Source organism: Patiria miniata, unplaced genomic scaffold, assembly GCF_015706575.1.
Source record: "Patiria miniata isolate m_02_andy unplaced genomic scaffold, ASM1570657v1 HiC_scaffold_22, whole genome shotgun sequence".
In the NCBI taxonomy this organism is placed as follows: Eukaryota; Metazoa; Echinodermata; class Asteroidea; order Valvatida; family Asterinidae; genus Patiria; species Patiria miniata.
Window position 1 is genome coordinate 18,522,968 of NW_024037061.1, and position 16,626 is coordinate 18,539,593.

General features: G+C 40.6%; 1 protein-coding gene across 3 annotated transcripts in view; it reads left to right on the forward strand.

Moving 5' to 3' along the window:
- Window positions 1–16,626, forward strand: part of LOC119730405 (A disintegrin and metalloproteinase with thrombospondin motifs 3-like) — a 47,486-nt gene that overhangs the window by 2,985 nt on the left and 27,875 nt on the right. For all 3 annotated transcript variants that reach the window (XM_038203280.1, XM_038203281.1, XM_038203282.1), the window contains exons 2-10: window positions 1,475–1,523; window positions 1,725–2,170; window positions 7,401–7,554; window positions 8,592–8,809; window positions 9,741–9,824; window positions 11,136–11,271; window positions 11,593–11,698; window positions 12,198–12,341; window positions 13,142–13,274. In XM_038203280.1, coding sequence (XP_038059208.1) covers window positions 1,475–1,523; window positions 1,725–2,170; window positions 7,401–7,554; window positions 8,592–8,809; window positions 9,741–9,824; window positions 11,136–11,271; window positions 11,593–11,698; window positions 12,198–12,341; window positions 13,142–13,274 — 1,470 coding nt within the window. The remainder of the gene's footprint in view (window positions 1–1,474; window positions 1,524–1,724; window positions 2,171–7,400; window positions 7,555–8,591; window positions 8,810–9,740; window positions 9,825–11,135; window positions 11,272–11,592; window positions 11,699–12,197; window positions 12,342–13,141; window positions 13,275–16,626) is intronic.

Genomic DNA, 16,626 nt, shown 5'->3' on the forward strand with positions numbered 1-16,626 from the left:
TCAGGCATGCCATTACACAAAACAGACGAATAATAACAGCAAAAAAAACAATTACACGCATGTATAATTCTAAGCAGTAAATAAAGTTGTGAAAAAGTTATGAAAAATAATGTTAATAATGTTAATAGTGGGCTACGAGTAGGATCACCGTGCATACAAAGTCCAGTGGCAGAGGCACATTACATATCAAATTACATAGTATAATTTAAGTTTGCATTTGAAAATATTTAATTTGGTACAATTATGAATTCGACATAGTCGCTTAATTTGGTAGAGAAATTAGCTCCATGGTAACATTGTTTAGAATGAACTTTTTTCAAGGTGCGGTGTCGGCTTAAGTATATTACAGTACATACAATATCGTGTATGGCGTGTAAGCATCCCAAGCATTAATCAATAAGCATTACTGTTAATCGTTAGCTGGTATATCTGATGTACCTAAAAGCTAATATAGCTTTCCTCAACAGCAACTTCCAGTATTTTTCCCTGCAGTGACGTATTGTGAAAAAAAAGTTATGGAAAAAAACGTTTGTTCTTAGTGTCCGGTCTTCCAAAATGTTTTTATGTTATGCAGTGTGCGAGAATAGTTAACAGTGGTGGGGTACTTCAAATCAAAATTTGAAACTCATTTTGACTCGTGAGCCGATTTGTGCGTTGCGATGGCTATTTAAAACCTATAAATCTGTCCAATGCGATTGTCACTGGGGCTCCATCCCACCCCAAACACAGACATGCTATATGTGAACATTTCCAGTCAGGATTATTGTATCATTGAATGTAGGTTGAAAGTCAATCTCGAAACATCCTTGCCAGGCTGTCGGTGTCAGAGAAACCTTATGACGCACACCGAACAACAGACCGATGAGTCGGAAATCACGGCAGTTTAAGCACATTAGCTTTTGTTTGCGCCTGTTTCGAAGAACTGCTATCCGTCTTCATGGTAGACTTGACATAAGAACCGGTGCAAGATAAACATTTGTTTTCCGAGAACCACTGTTCTCTTAATTATGCGTGGCGTGCATACGTGTCATGTCACATGTGTTTTCTGCTAGTTCTTGTGGAGTTGAAATTAATAGGGCCAACAACACTGTTGGTTACAAATGAACATAATACAAACTGTTTTTAATTTGGGTCCATGCATATTCACACTTTAACTTGAAGACATGTTTTTGGCCTATTTGCAATAACATCCACCTCAATAATTAAATACATTCAAAGCCACATTTCAGGGACGACGTTTGTTTTGATAAGAACAAGTCGGCCGCATTTTCAAATCCCGCCCAAAGTGAATTTCTTCGTTCAAAGAATTATTTTTTTAGAATTCATCTAGAATTCGGATAATCGGATTAGGTTTTATTAATACGCAAATTAAAATTGCTATAAACGCTACTATTGTACAGTCAGGATTCAGGGATTGAACATTTTGTATTGTTTCTGTTCATTCTGAATTCAGTTTTGCCGTTATTGTTTTCAGGTCTCTTGTGCAAGCATTCCAAGTCACGTGCCACTGCAGGCAAAACATCGTGAGTACATAAAGTTCGTTATTTTTTCAGGGTACACTGCGAAAACTACTTAAGCACATAATGCGTAGTGTCTATGCATTGCACCACTCGCCTGATATACAAACATACCCCGCCCCACTCCCCCCCCCCGGCCAAAATTTGGTAAAAACGCACCGTTTGTTCATCTAGCCTAATTGGTTTCTTTCCTAACATTACATGCAGATCACCTGATTTCCAAACTGTCACATTACGAACTGGTCAGACCTTACCGGTCTACATCGGACGGTAACTTTGTGACCCATGACCTCTCCACGACAAAAGAAGAGGAACGGAACGTGTACGAGCGCGCCAAAAGAGACACGCTCCTTAACCAGAAATCGGGCGGCCGCACCTCGCGCCACGCCCGTAGTACATCACATCGGATAGTGGGAGGTGACCCCCACGATGACCTCAGGCAGAACCACCACTTCCGGGTCGACGCGTTTGGCGCACGTTTGACGTTAAACGTCACGCGCAACCGCTTCCTAGTCTCGCCCAAGATGAGAGTCGAACGGTACAACGAGGACGGCTCGAAAGACGTCTACCGACCCAATACCCTATGCTATTACACCGGCGGTGTCAATGACATTCCGAGGTCCTCCGTTGCTATTAGCAACTGTGATGGATTGGTGAGTAACCTTTCATTTGCTTGTTCGTTTGTTTGTGTTTAGTTTTATTTGTTTAACTTGCGTCCAATCCGCAGAGTACCACGGTACCACAGGCCTAATGCCGAATAGGCTAAGAGGCCCATGGAGCATGGGGAATGCTTATATAATTCTGCTTTTACGTTTCTCATTCTATGCTCACTGCGCTAGCAGAAAAAAATTGTGCTATATAACCTTGTAAGCACAGAATCATCAGTTGCGGGATGTACGCATGCTCATAGGCTGAAATTCCTCGCTTACCTGTGAAATAGCTAGGCTAACCGTATACGCACAGAAATGTATATTACAGTAGGCAGAGATTGTATGTAAGCAAAGCCAAGAAATTGGGTCCAGGCTTGCAAGTAAACTTGCTTTTGCACCGAATAATGTCCTCCGTTTGGTTTCTCGAGATCTTTGGATGTTTGCATGCGTCTCAGAATCTCGATTGATTCTTAACCCCACGAATGAATTGCGATTAATACGGAATGGTTGGTGGGGCATGGCCTGATTGTGGGATAAAAGTTATTTAGGTTTAACTTTAAGAAAGAAAAGCGCCGCAACTTCTTTAGTGGACAAACTTTGCGATGTGTGGTGCTAACGCGTTCTTAAAGCAACCATTGTGACTCGTCGTACCACCACGGGATGTCGGACAGTGCTGCATTTTGGCAAGTCTGAGCTAATCCGCTGTAGTTCCTCTCGGCACATTGCCAATTTTGATTGGCGTCAATTCAGCAAAGTTGAGTGACCCGCGGGGTTTTCTGATGTGATCATTCAGTGAAGTTGATGCACTGATGAGAGGAAGAAGACGGACCACCCCACGCGACGCTTGGGGTGCAGCGCAACACAATGATCTTGTTCAAAGCATGGTGCAGGCTTTCAAGAGGTACAGCAGGGGTGCTCTCTATGTAATGGCTCCTGAATCCGAGAAAAGAGAGACTACTGTGATATTAGACAGATTCTAGGACAGAAAGTCTTTTGGTACAGTTGCGAAGGGGGGGGGGCTGGTTTTCCGAATCATTTATACAAATCTGTATTGCTTTCTCGAGTACCCATAGGCAGTCCCATAATAGGCTCTAATCCGATGATCACAATGAAAGTCATCTTTAAAGTGGTTCAATACTCGCGTGGAGGTCGTACGCGCACACGGTGCTCCTTCAACCAATAAGACTGCCTTAATTCATTCGTCCTATATAAGAACTCGAATGCGGTTGAGGTTGGAGTACCACCTCAATGATGGCTTCCCTTTGTGGTCCCCGGATTGGTCTGTGTCCGATTATTATCCCTACCCACTTCTAACCTCTGCCACAACGCCCCTTGTACCCGAGAATTAGAACCATACCAAGGAATCTATGATATACGACTGGGTTCTCCAATTATGGATCAATCTTGGTCAAAGACCAGAGTTGGATTTAATCCTCGAATTTGCAGCCAGTGTCTGTCAAGCGCAAGCTGCGCTGCGGTTTACAGATTGCCATCCACAAGACGAATCACATCCTGTCTAATTATAGACTTTTTGGAAGTTAGCGCTTTCTGCGCAAATTTTTAGCCTAATATAGGCCCTATATTTCACTACACTGCACTCGCGCTGTCTTCAAGATCATGCGAGCTCGTGAGGCCTGGTAGCCTATAATTACTTGTAACAGTAGGCCTACATGCGTCGACTTACAAATACAAATCCAGCTGTCTTGAATTGAGCCAAGACTAATTGCGGATTGGTTTTCCTTCCGCCCGTGGGCAGACTTTGGTAATCACTTCGATCGATGTCCTTCTTGGATTTCGGGCGGGCTTGCTTTAATCTATTTGATCTATATAATATGCCTACACCAATGGAGATTTGCCTGTGCTAGCTGCTGCCGTCGTTTTTATCATGGAGACCATTAGGACCGTGTTACACCATCCTAGCCTCGCAATCTAAAAAAGGAAGCGACGTCAAACTGGAGTCACGGGGAGCTTCATGCATTCCTACATTTCTTCCTCGACAGTGAAGCCTCCCCACCCCAAATCTTTACCAAAAGGTCTGATCATCCGTAGTTTTGAAATAGTTCCACCGGAGATGTCCGGTATCTGATATTATAGATCTGTAGCGCTCAGACCTAAATCGATATCCCTTTTTTTTTCATCCGTACTATGAGTTTACTCATCCGGTTTTAACGATGCAGTTGTGAGATCATTTACTGAAGTCAACAGATTACCGAGTATCGATCGTGATCATCTTGGATGCAGAGGCTTTTATTTGGAGCGTAACACCGCTCGCTGTTGCCTTTACGCTCAATTAATTCCTAACCAACCGTAGAGTTATAGAAGGCAACGAACTTTCGATGAGCCTGCTGATATTTCAAATTGGCACTGAAACCGGGGCCTCAGTGAATGCTGTCTTTTGTTGAGACATGGAGGATGATGGTTGAGATGATTTAAAAAAGAAAAGAAGGAATGTTTCTGAATTCATACATATGGCTTAGCACTGATAGCCTCGTATTCGATGCCAATTTGAAATTCGTCTATTAGATATAGACCGTGGGAAGGTGTACGTTGGTCCGTAGAATCACCCTCGATGATCCGGCGGCTGACCGCATGATGAAATGCCAAGAAATTTATCGAAGAAACTCAAATATCTTGAGCGCGACATTTGGGCATAAACTTGCAAGTTATGGGCGTGTTGGCGGCGATACTGCGCAAGCATTATTTTTGTTCAGTTAAGCTTCAAATTTGGTAACTGGAATTGGTTTACATTAAAGTCGGAAAGAGTTTTGACATGGCCCATGATGTAGTATGAATGTAAGCGATCTTCCTGTAGAACTTACACTGAAAAATTGCCTGGGTTAATTTTACCCAAGAAAGGGTGAAAACTGCAACTACCCAAAATTGGGTTGTTCTATAACCAATTGTTTGGGTTAGAATTTCTGTTAAATTCAACCAAAAGTTGTAGTCATAAGTACTCATAACAAGACCAAATTAAATCTGGTCCTTTTTTACCACATATTTTGGTTGAATATAACAGAAATTCTAACCCAAAGAATTGAACCTCCTACAACCAAACCTCCTCTCTGGGCGTCTTCAATCCTCTAAAAAACTAAAGGTTTATAATTTGGGCGTAAACTGATCCACTTGCCTTGAAACCAGCATATCCCGTAAGAACGTAATGTCGCGCCGCCAATAATTCGAAGTTTGTAAAGTAGGAATAATGATAACCCACGTGGGCCGATTTTTTTTGGTCGATGGCTATATTAATTAGAAAAATAGCAATTTAGAAAAGGAATCAATTTGGGAGATGAAAATAGCGCGGGCCGGGGAAATGCAACTTTAAAAGGCATGTGTACTGTGCACCTATCACATTTTTGAGTTTCAATGAAAAACCTATTCGGAAAACTCCCGACCTGATCAGAATCCTGCCAATTTTGGTCACGTGGCCGTGTGTGGCACCGCCGCATGGCACCGGACCTAGTTTCTTCCTCTAGCTCTAGCTTAGCCCCATAAATGTGGCCTATTTACTGGACTGCCTCCGTAAACATAGGCCACACATCCACATGTACAAAAACGTGTCGACTTTGCCAAATTTTGATTTTCACATTTAGGCTTACTTTGTAGGTTTTTTTTTTGCTTTAGAAGCATTCTCACCCTCTTTATAGGCTAATCAGAAAGTGCTGCCGTTTTCAGATGTCTGATTTTTGTGAAATTTCATGTTGAAATTTTGATACGCAAACGTGTGCAAATGTATCTGGAAATTTCACGAAAAATGGACATGTGAAAAAAGGCAGCACTTTCTGATTAGCCTATTAAGAGGGTGAGTATGCTTCTAAAGCAAAAAAACCCTACAAACTAAACCTAAATGTGAAAATCAAAATTTGGCAAAGTGCGACACGTTTTTGTACATGTGGATGTGTGGCCTATGTTTACGGAGGCAGTCCAGTAAATAGGCCACATTTATGGGGCTAGCTCTAGCTATACAATCAAAACGTGTGCAGCTAGTTCGCAGGATCCGTATCGGAGGCCGGGTGGGTGAGCACGTCATTTTTTTTATAGGAACCTTTCTGATGAAGGGACACTCAATGGGTTTGGTCCATGTTTCAAAACAGCGAAAAGGTCCCTTTTCTAAATTCTTTGGGTGGGTTTGGGGATTAGCCCGGGGTGCCGAGGCCTTGAGGAGAGATATGGCCCCGTCGCCGCGCTGTGGAAGGTACATGACTTGTGTAGGCCAACAGTTTTTGGGCCATATTATAATTATGGGGGAACTTGAATTGCAAGGGTTAGGTGATCCTTATTTTGATGGGCCACTCACTGGGTTTCAAAACCAAACGATTTTTTGGGGGTCCTTTCAAATTCTGAGTCGGGGAAGGGGATTGGGGGGGGGGGGTTGTGTGCAGACATTGATCGGGGGGGGGGGGGGGGGGGGGGGGTAGAGAAAGTTGGGGGAGGGGGTACGTACTTGCCCTCAGTCAAGCTGCTCGCCACTTACAGTAACACTGAGGTACATGTTTGGCTGATTACCTGAATATTGTGTGGCAAAATAGTAAAATAAAAATTGAGCACAAAAATACAATCAACTGTTGCAAATAAAAATAAAATGTTAATTAACAGTAACACTATTCAGACGAAGTAAATAATGAAATGTTTCTCACCTGGGCTTTCTGCGAAAAAGAAAGGAAGGAGGCGGGCCCTTTTTTCCTCAACATCGGAGATTTTGAAGATGGCGGATGTATTTTTTCATTTGCTTAACTCTTGCTGATACAAACATTTGTCCAAAGGAGCTGTAACTCTTTCTACATAATAAGCTGCAAATTTGTTGGAAACAAATAAGGCAATATATTGACAATTATTTGCAAAATATTTTGCAAATGTACAAATTAAAAAACAAATTAAAGGAGCGGACTTGGACGAGGAACTGGTTGATGTTGTTTTCTGGCCTGAAAAATTGTGGTTCTGTATAGTCACTCTTACTAAATATTTGACCATGAATAATGCTATTGTATCTTTAGCCAGATGGTTGCCAGACCCAACAGCTCCATATGTGAGACAATGTCTAAAAGCAACCCCCAGCCCCCACCCCACGCAATGATTTTTTTTTTATTCTGTGCTGAGTTGAAACCCCAGCCCCTTCCCTCTCACATCTCCCCCTTTCCCACCCCCTCACCATCGTTGAAAATCGTTTGTAAATTCAATTTGTACAAAATAATGTGCCTCTTTTCAGAATTAAGTTTTTTTGTGTCCAATTTTACAGAGTGGCCTGATTCGAGCAGGCGATGAGGAGTATGTCATCGAACCTCTGGAATCAGTGGTTGGTAGGTCAAAGGTGAACATATCAGAGGGACATCTGCACATCATGTACCGGCCTAGAGACTTCAGGATGGAATCCACCCAGCTACAAACAGCTTGTAAGATCATCCAGGATCAGTTTAGGAAAATACAACCCTTGCTTTCTTCATAAACAAAAAAATCTATAGCTTCCCCCCCCCCTATTTTTTGTAGTCTTTGATGAAAGTCCTACCTTTCAGTCTACCTTTAATTGTTACCAATTTCTGTATTAACCTAATTCATAGCATGATTTACTAGGAACCATACCCATCCTGGCAAATTCCAACAATTACACCATAATTATGGGAAACTGCACACACATATTTCTGACTTTGATTCTGGAGGATTCCAACAAAACGTGCCGTTGGGGTTTGATGGGTTGAGTTCTGTTAGGGTTAGGCCAAAAAAAAAATATTCGGTCTCTGGTCAGACCAAAGTTCCGGAATTGACGCGGCCACGCGGCTTTTTTTTTTTTTTTTTTTTCTTCAAGCTTGGATTGTACAGACAAGGTAGGTACTATTTTGCTTTTTTGGTGTCCTCATGTACATTGGTGTCCTCCATAATTTGCCTTGGTGCTTTCGATCATTTGCCTTGGTGCAATTTCCCATTCCTTGGTGCTCTTTGGTAAAAAAAATTAAGGAGGTGCGGAAATAGAGGGCGCTGTTGGAGCTACCGCGGAACATTTTGAAAAAAAAAAGATCGACGCGCATGATTAAAATCGATGCGCGCGCTGACCAGAGACCGACTTATTTTTTTTGTTGGCCTTAATTCAGTTGTTTATTTGTGTGTGGGGTTCAGGGGAAGTAGAAAGTGCCCCATTGTCTGATCTGTGACTGACTGTCCGGCATTTGCAAATTCTTAAGGGGGGGGGGGGGGCGGAGGGAGACCTCTTTTGATCTATTGATGCTAATAATATTTTGTATATTTCATGGAAGGAATCGAGTGAAAAAACTATATGTACGGTCCAATTCGTTTTCACTCCATCTTTGCTGAATTTTTATAAGAAAAGAGTAATTCGACTTTTTGTTTGTTGCCTTCTTAGTCACAGCCAACTGTCCATAGTGGCCTGTTGTTATTGCTTATCTTGACTATGCATCTCTGTTTTCAACAATTTCAGTGACAGTGGACCTGCATCATGACACCCCCGAGGAAAACCGATCCACGAGACGACAGGACGCTGGCTCTGCGGAGACTAATTCTCACCGTGAGAGAAGGCGTGCTGGGGACCAGGGCCAGCTTCACTTTGTGGAGACACTACTGGCAGCCGATAATTCTATGACGAGTTTCCACGGCGTGGATGCCATGACATCGTACTTGCTAACCATGTTGAATATCGTAAGTTTTGGGAAACAAAGAGGTAGAAAGCCACTTTTAATAGAAAATGAAGAAGTTCTGAACTTGAAAACGTGACTTTGAATCAGCAAATACTTCAAAGTCCAAGAATTGAACAGATAACCTTTTTGACACATGAACATGAACATGTACATGAACAGTCATATCCCACTGAAATTTAGTAATGCTTTCTAAGCAGGGAATAATGATGGCGAATGACCACCTTTTAATTTGCCTGGTTTCCATGTATCGACGTAAGAAATGCGCAGTGAAACGCAAACAGGACCCAAACTGCAACGCAGACATACAGAAACATTTCATCCGGAAGTGTCGCCGACAACTCGGACAGACGCAAACTACCTCGCAGACGATCGGCAAAGTTGTTCAACTTTGCCGACTGTTCCGCGTACTGTCTGCGTAGTCTGCATAGTCTGCATCAGCTCAACGTCAATATTGGAACCAGGCTTTATGTGCACTTTATAAATATGTTGTATTAGGTAAAGTATAAAAAAAACCATGTTTCTCGTCCTCGCCCGCTTCCTTTTGGGGGCCGCCTGAATTTAAAAAAAAAAAAAAATTTTGAAAAATGCAGTAAAAAAACACAGAAAAAGTCCACAAATTCATCGGAAAATAAATACTTGCGAAATATGGGAGTAAAAGTTTTCAGTATAGACTCTGTCGGTCACTTTGTACACCACATAAATCTTCTTTCATTTTAAAAGTGTCTTTGAACAGTGGAAACACCAACGGTTGCAGCAAATGTTAAAATGGCGGCCATCTTGAAAAAAATTAAAAATAAATAGCCCCTCTTCCTCCTTTTTTTCAAAACCCGGACGAGAAACATTGGGTTTTTTTTTATTCGGCCTTATTAAATGAAGCAGAAGGTGTTTGTTCTGTTTCACTTTATACATTTCTGAAATGTGTTTTGAAATAGGTGAATGTTGCTTATCAGCATGACAGTATGCCCTTTGAAATCCAGTTCTCAGCATCCAGAATCATTCTACTCAATGATGATTTGGTTTGTAAAACATTCTTATTTATTTTAAAACAAGATATAGAATCTCAAAATAGGCTTTAATTTTGACATTGACAATTATCAAGTAAGTCACAAATCTTAAGTCACTCATAACTAATAAGCCATTTGCGAATAACCTATACCCTTTGCGAGTTAAATTTGAATAACATCTGGTACACTGGCTGACTTGCTCATAATGCTTGGCACATGTTAACTTTGAAAACTTCAGACCAAAGACACTGTTGCTATATCACATTATTGAGGGCAAGCTCTTGCATAGTTGCGTAAGAGACGCTCAGCATCAATGCATAGGTCACAATGGATGAGAATGGCGCAAAGACACCAGACCATTCCGGACCTGGGGTTGCTAGCGTAAGGCTTGCTCCGAATTTCGTGATATAGCAACAGTCTTTAATTTGGTCTGGAGAATTGAAAATTAAAATGTGCCAAGCATTCCAGCAAGTCAGGGTACCAGATGTTACTCGAATTTAATTCGCAAATGGCTTATTCATCAGTCACGCACAAGTCAGTCAGAAAGTTATTTCACAAGCCAGGCCACAAGCACAGGGGGTGTACAGCGCCCTCTGTTAGAGGTCGTTTGAATAGCTAGTCACATTGACTTGAGACTTGATGAGTTATGACTTCTGATGACTTGTCGTGACATTGGACTGACTTTATAACATCTCCTAATCTTTGTACCTTTACTCTGTCATATCCCTCCGAATCTTTCCCCTTCTGTAAATTAATTCTCTCGGGTCATTCTGACATTTTGGGGGCTTGTCCGGGAATTGAACCCAGGACCTCTTGCAAAATGTCAGAATTACCTCGAGAGAATTAATTTGCGGAAGGGGAAAGCTCATGTTGTTTACAAAACACAAGCGAAGACGAGAAAACGGACAAATCAAAATCTGACTTGTACTACAAAAATGGAATGTGATCTCTCCATATGCCCCTCACAAGCAGAAAATGTTGGAGAACCAAGGTCTCCCAAAATAGGAAATTGACACAAAATCGGATGGCAATAATATCTGAAATTGCACCATCTAGGCAGAATCAGCTGCAGGGCACTAAATTTCTAGCGCGGCAATCTGTGCTGAGCTGTCAAGCTTTCTGCCACACCTAATCAAAACAAAATCTTAGCAACGACACAATGCTCCCTTTCTAATGACCAGAATTACAATGTACTCAACCTTGGACCAACAAAAGATGTGATGACTACGACCAATGACGCAGATTGACATATACAAGTCATCTAACCACTGAAAAAAATTGCATCAAATTTTACTTGCTAAAAAAAAAGGTCTTTGTGACTAGGTTGTAGAAAACCAAGCCCAGGCGAGTTTGTCCAATGTGTGTCGATGGGCCACGACACAGACAGTTCGCGACGATACACAACCAAACCACCACGATTTGGCCGCCTTCGTCACCCGACTGAACTTTGGTCCAGCAGGTTAGCTCTGAAACATTTTTACTAAAGTAGCTAGTTCTCTGTTTTCCACATGTCATTGTTCTCTATAGAGTATTTGTGGTAAATTTTGATCAATAGGCCTTTTCACTTAATAATGGATGTCTCTTGCCTACCTGTGTCCAAATCATAATGGATCCAACGTGAATAGAACCAGGTCCAATCCAACATGGGCTGTCAAAAGGGATGCTAGTCATTGCATCGATCATCTTCATCACCACAAATGCTATTATCAATTGCTATCTAGCCTTTTTTTTTCCCGTTGATATCCTGCAACTTGCAACAACTTTTTCCCCCCTCAAATAGGTTATGCTCCAGTGACCGGTATGTGTGCCATGACGAGAAGTTGTGCCCTAGTCAGGGATGAAGGACTGTTGTCCTCTTTTGTAATGGCTCATGAGGCAGGTCATGTGTAAGTATTAAACCAAATTGTAAATTTTGTTCTTGCATTTATCATTGAATATTGGTAAGCACAGTATCAAAAATTGCCCTCCCTATGCTGTTTTTCGAGCTTCCGTCCCCAAAAATAGATTTTTGAATTGCTGTATATCCAGCTATGCAAAAGTGATTTACTTTTGAATGAGAAAAAAAGTCAGCCGATGTTTTGTTATTTAAAAATTCTTCAAAAATATCACTAATAAATTTTTTTTGCTGTAGAGGTGCAAAAGCAACCCAAATAAAAGCCTTTTTAGAGGGTTGAAAATGCCAAAAAATAGAGGGTAAAAAAACAATTTAGAATATAAAAAGTGTACAAATTGAAAGTTTGTTAGAAAATGTTTTCATCTTGTTGAAGAGCACGGAGTTAGCAAATATAAATAAAAAACTCCTCATTTTAGTCAAAGTGATATTTTCAACACACCTTTAACTATCACAATAAAAAAAACAACTGTTGTTTGCCTTTACTTTCATAGATTTGGTATGGAACATGATGGCGCCGGCAACGATTGTACGGTTGAGCCATATCAAGGATCCATCATGGCGCCTGTCGTGATCTCTACTTACACCGACCATTTCTGGTCGGACTGCAGCATTGAAGAACTCAATCGATACTTGAGGTAATTAGTTTGTGATTTGGTTGGCTGTCGAATTAGACTTACTGCAATTGTGCTAATTTTCGAATTTCAATCTGCTATTCATTATCGAATGAGACATGGAAAAATAAGTTTACAAATTTCAAATTATTTGAGGCCGACGGAAAAATCCACTTTCATTACGTTTCGGAATCATTATGTTACAAATTTCAATTAAGGTGGATCTGGCCGCGGCGCATTATAAATTTTCTATATTATTATCATTAGTATTATACGACTAAGTGTACTATTAAGGAGACACGTTATCATCATTCTTTCAAATTGAGGGAGACACTGGTCATTAGGGAGACATATTTATGTGTCCCTAATGTCACAGCCCCCCCCCCCCCCCCTTAGAGGCAAAAGTTTATTGTCGCAATTAGGTTATATTTGTTGCTCGTGGTCTAATTAGTAAAAATATTGAAATTCGTGAAAAAAGGATTTGGGTTAGGGCACATTTCAGTTTGAAAAATGTTGTGCACAAGTCTATGGCAATGTCTCCCAGATGTCTAATCCAAGGTAATTATTATAATTATTATTACTATTATTTGCAGGCAGATCTTTTTGCATGTAAAATGTGCAAAGGCAATGGCCAAAATAAAAGCTGCTTTACAGAGGGTTGTTGACTCCTAAATGCCCCCAAAAAGTAATTTGGGTCAAATGAAACATGCAAAAAGAATGAAAATTGTTTTAGAAAAAAAAATTAAATGTGTTTAAGAGCACGGAGAGAGAAACTTGGAGACACCATAGCTAACTCTCCTGGATGTGTCCTTGGCATGATGCAGGAACTATGATTGTCTTGAAGACGACCCGTTTGAGAGTGGGCTGCCTGAGGTGGATGGATACCCAGGCGAATGGTACAACATGGATGATCAGTGTAAATTTGACTTCGGCGATGACTTTGAGCTCTGTGGAGGCGTGAGTACAACTCATATCATTTTTTGTTCTGTCGTCAAATCGACCACAAGCTAAAGTTCGGGTTCTCAGCCCTTCATTGATAACTTTGAAAGTTAGTTTCCATTTTTTCAGTCAGGGAAAACTCAGGAAGCCTGTGGAAAAAAACAGGAATTAGGGAAAACTCGGGGAATTAGACCCAACAGGTAAAGGTTTTTGCCAGTTTGGCGTATATGCATCTCTGTTGCTGTGGTGAGGAAAGGATGGCTATAAGGGGAGAAAGGAGGCCGTCGCTTGTCGACAAGTTGCCTGTGTATTATCAGTATCTTAGTTGCTTTGCTGCAACCACCGTATGACTTCCAAGCAACCTCTTTAAAATGAAAATATGGAAATTTCTCAGTGCCATATCAGGGGAAACTCAGGGAATTTTGTTTTCAAAAAGTACTGGGAACCCTGAGCTAATTAGCTTTCAATATGTTTAATGATGGAAAATGGAGCTATATTTTATCACTGGAGAGCTAACTTGTACTCAAACTAGCCTGCTGCAGGGCACATCCTTATGCCGGTTGAGTAGTTTCTCTATTTATTTATTTATTATCGGGCAAACAAGATGGAAACATTAAAAACAAACAGGCCCGAGGATTTCCCAAAAGCGAAAAAAAATCACTATTTAAAGGTAACAGGTAAAATACAAACAGTAAACAAATATACTCACATATACATAAATAGACAAAAAAAACATTGACATATAGGACAATTTTAAAACAGCATCCAGTCATTAAACGTATTCTGACTTTTTTATGCGATGGTTGAGTTTCATAATCTTGACCAAAAAAAGACTTACAGGATGTTCCAGGATTTAAACTGTTTTCGCCACCTTTACATATTCCTGTGGGATCCTAGGTTATAGGATCCAAAACGTTAGCTGATCGCCTCTTTTGTCTCAGTTTTGTGTCATAATAAGTTTTGCATAAAGAAACTTAGGACACACGTATCATATCCTGTAAAACTAAGATTTCCTGCAGGATTCTCTGAAAATTACATTGTAAAAGTAGGTAGTATGGAGCTCTTTTGAGCCCTATTTATCTTAGTATTGACAGTGGAGCAGCACAAAATAGCATAGCACCATGAAATGGTGGGGCAGGTTATGGCCGGCATAAGCAAACATGTTGCATTCCTAGGTCTTCTGTCCCCTGTAGGTTCAACACGACCCCTGTCAACCACCATATACCAACTTACAAAGCTGTTAAGTTGCATAGTTTGTCAAAGTGTAACCAATCTAACCTGCATTTTGATTATGATTTGTTGAGAGAAACTTGAGGTTGGCGCAGCTGTACTTATAATTCCCACCAGTCGTATACTTTCCATCTGTGTGACCTTTTCAACATGTAGATTGGATTTGCCTCACATGCTTTGGCAGAGACCACATCAGGGTGCAGTTTTCTGTTGTTACCAAGTTTTGGAGACTTTTGGAGTAGCCCTAGAACTTTTTTGATTCCACAAAACCGATTGAACAGCTAATATCATAGTCTATGAACAAGTATGGATCCCCCACCTCTAGCGCTGGAACAGCTCTCTCTGGGATTTTCAGGCTTTCGAGCTACAGTGCCTGGGCACTTTTGTTTTCACCACCAAAAGAATCAAAATAAGAGAATGAAAGCGTATGACACCCATTTAAAAAATTCAGATCCCTTTCCAGCTGTACATATATACAAATCATGAGTTTCTGAGTATATGAAGCCCAGGAAGGGACAGGGTGGAAATTTTTTTTGTAATTCGCTAATTCGTTCCAAATTGCTAACTCGTTCCGACGAATTACTAATTCGTTCGCACGAATTGCTAACTCGTTCGCACGAATTGCTTATTCATTCCAACGAATTGCCAAATCGTTCGCACGAATTGCTATTTTGTGGGATCCGGGAACGTGTTAGTAATTCGTGGGAACGAGTTGGTAATTCGTGCGAACGAAATAGCAATTTGTGCGAACGAGTTAGCAATTCGTGCGAACGAATTAGTAATTCGTGGGAACGAGTTAGCAATTCGTGGGAACGAATTAGCAAATTACAAAAAAACGTTTCCACTCTGTCCCTTTCCGGGCTTCATATGAGTATGACTCTTAATGGCTATAATCTTTATTTCCTGGAAGAATGCAATGTCATACAAATGTATGAAATTCTTTCCAAACTATTGCTGAGATTCAGTTACACTCAAGAGTCACATTCCACAAAGTATGCCAAAACTACAGTAATGAAACCTTTGCACAGGTTTAAACAAAACACATTGCAAACATGTCCAACAGTTTGTGTCAATAAACAGGATAAGGATGTATTTGTTTAAATTCTCAGAATATTGTGCATGTGATATCAAAATGAGATGCTGAATCGGGTAAAGAGTAATATATTTTTCAAAAGGTATTTCCTCATAGGTTGTAGTTTGAAGAATATTGCTACATCATAACCGGACAATATTGTGAAGCCTTTGGACGGTAATTGGTTCGGTGAATTTGGTTTTTAACAACAGGATCCGATAAGTTGCATCGGACCCCAGAAACAACATACGGTACCAACCTGGTAACTTCTATTGGTTACATTAGACAAAAATGACACTGTTTACCAGAATTTTGGTCTGAAACCAAAATTGCATTAATTTCCTCTTCATAGAATTCATATGATGTCAAGTGGAAGCTTAACGAGTGAGACCATACATGCCGTACCAGGAACAATCAGTAATCTCTGCTTGTTGCTCTAACAGCATGTGTTTAGTAGATTTTCAATAAAATTCTTCAAACGGCAAGATTACTTCAGTATTTTTTTCCTGCAGATGTTTTACGTATCAATAAACTATATAGACAGTGTCATGTATTTTTCTTTAAGGCACAACTTGGAAATGGGAAATTTTTACCATTTATCGAATGTACCGCAAGACTCAGCTGCCCAGTGGAAATCTACCAATATAAACTATGGACATGCAGTCTCAAATTTCTTTTAAGGCACACCGTGGAAATGACACGGTGTTCTAGAAGTTTGGGCCGAAGCCAAAATTGCATTAATTGCCTCTTCGTAGAATGTGTGCCGTACTTATGTCAAGAGGAAGCTTACACCGTACCAGGAACAATCAGTCACTCAGTAATCCCTGCTTCTTGCTCTCACAGCATGTGTTTCGTAGATTTTCAATCAAATTCTTAAAACGGCAAGATTAAATCAGTATTTTTTCCCCTGCAGAGGTTTTACGTACCAATAAAGTATAGACGGTATCATATTTTTTTAAGGCACACCTTCGAAATGTGAATTTTTTACCATTGATTGAATGAACCGCAAGATGCAGCTGCTCACCGGAAATCAAGTTTCACTTTCACTGTGTCATATAAAATGTCATG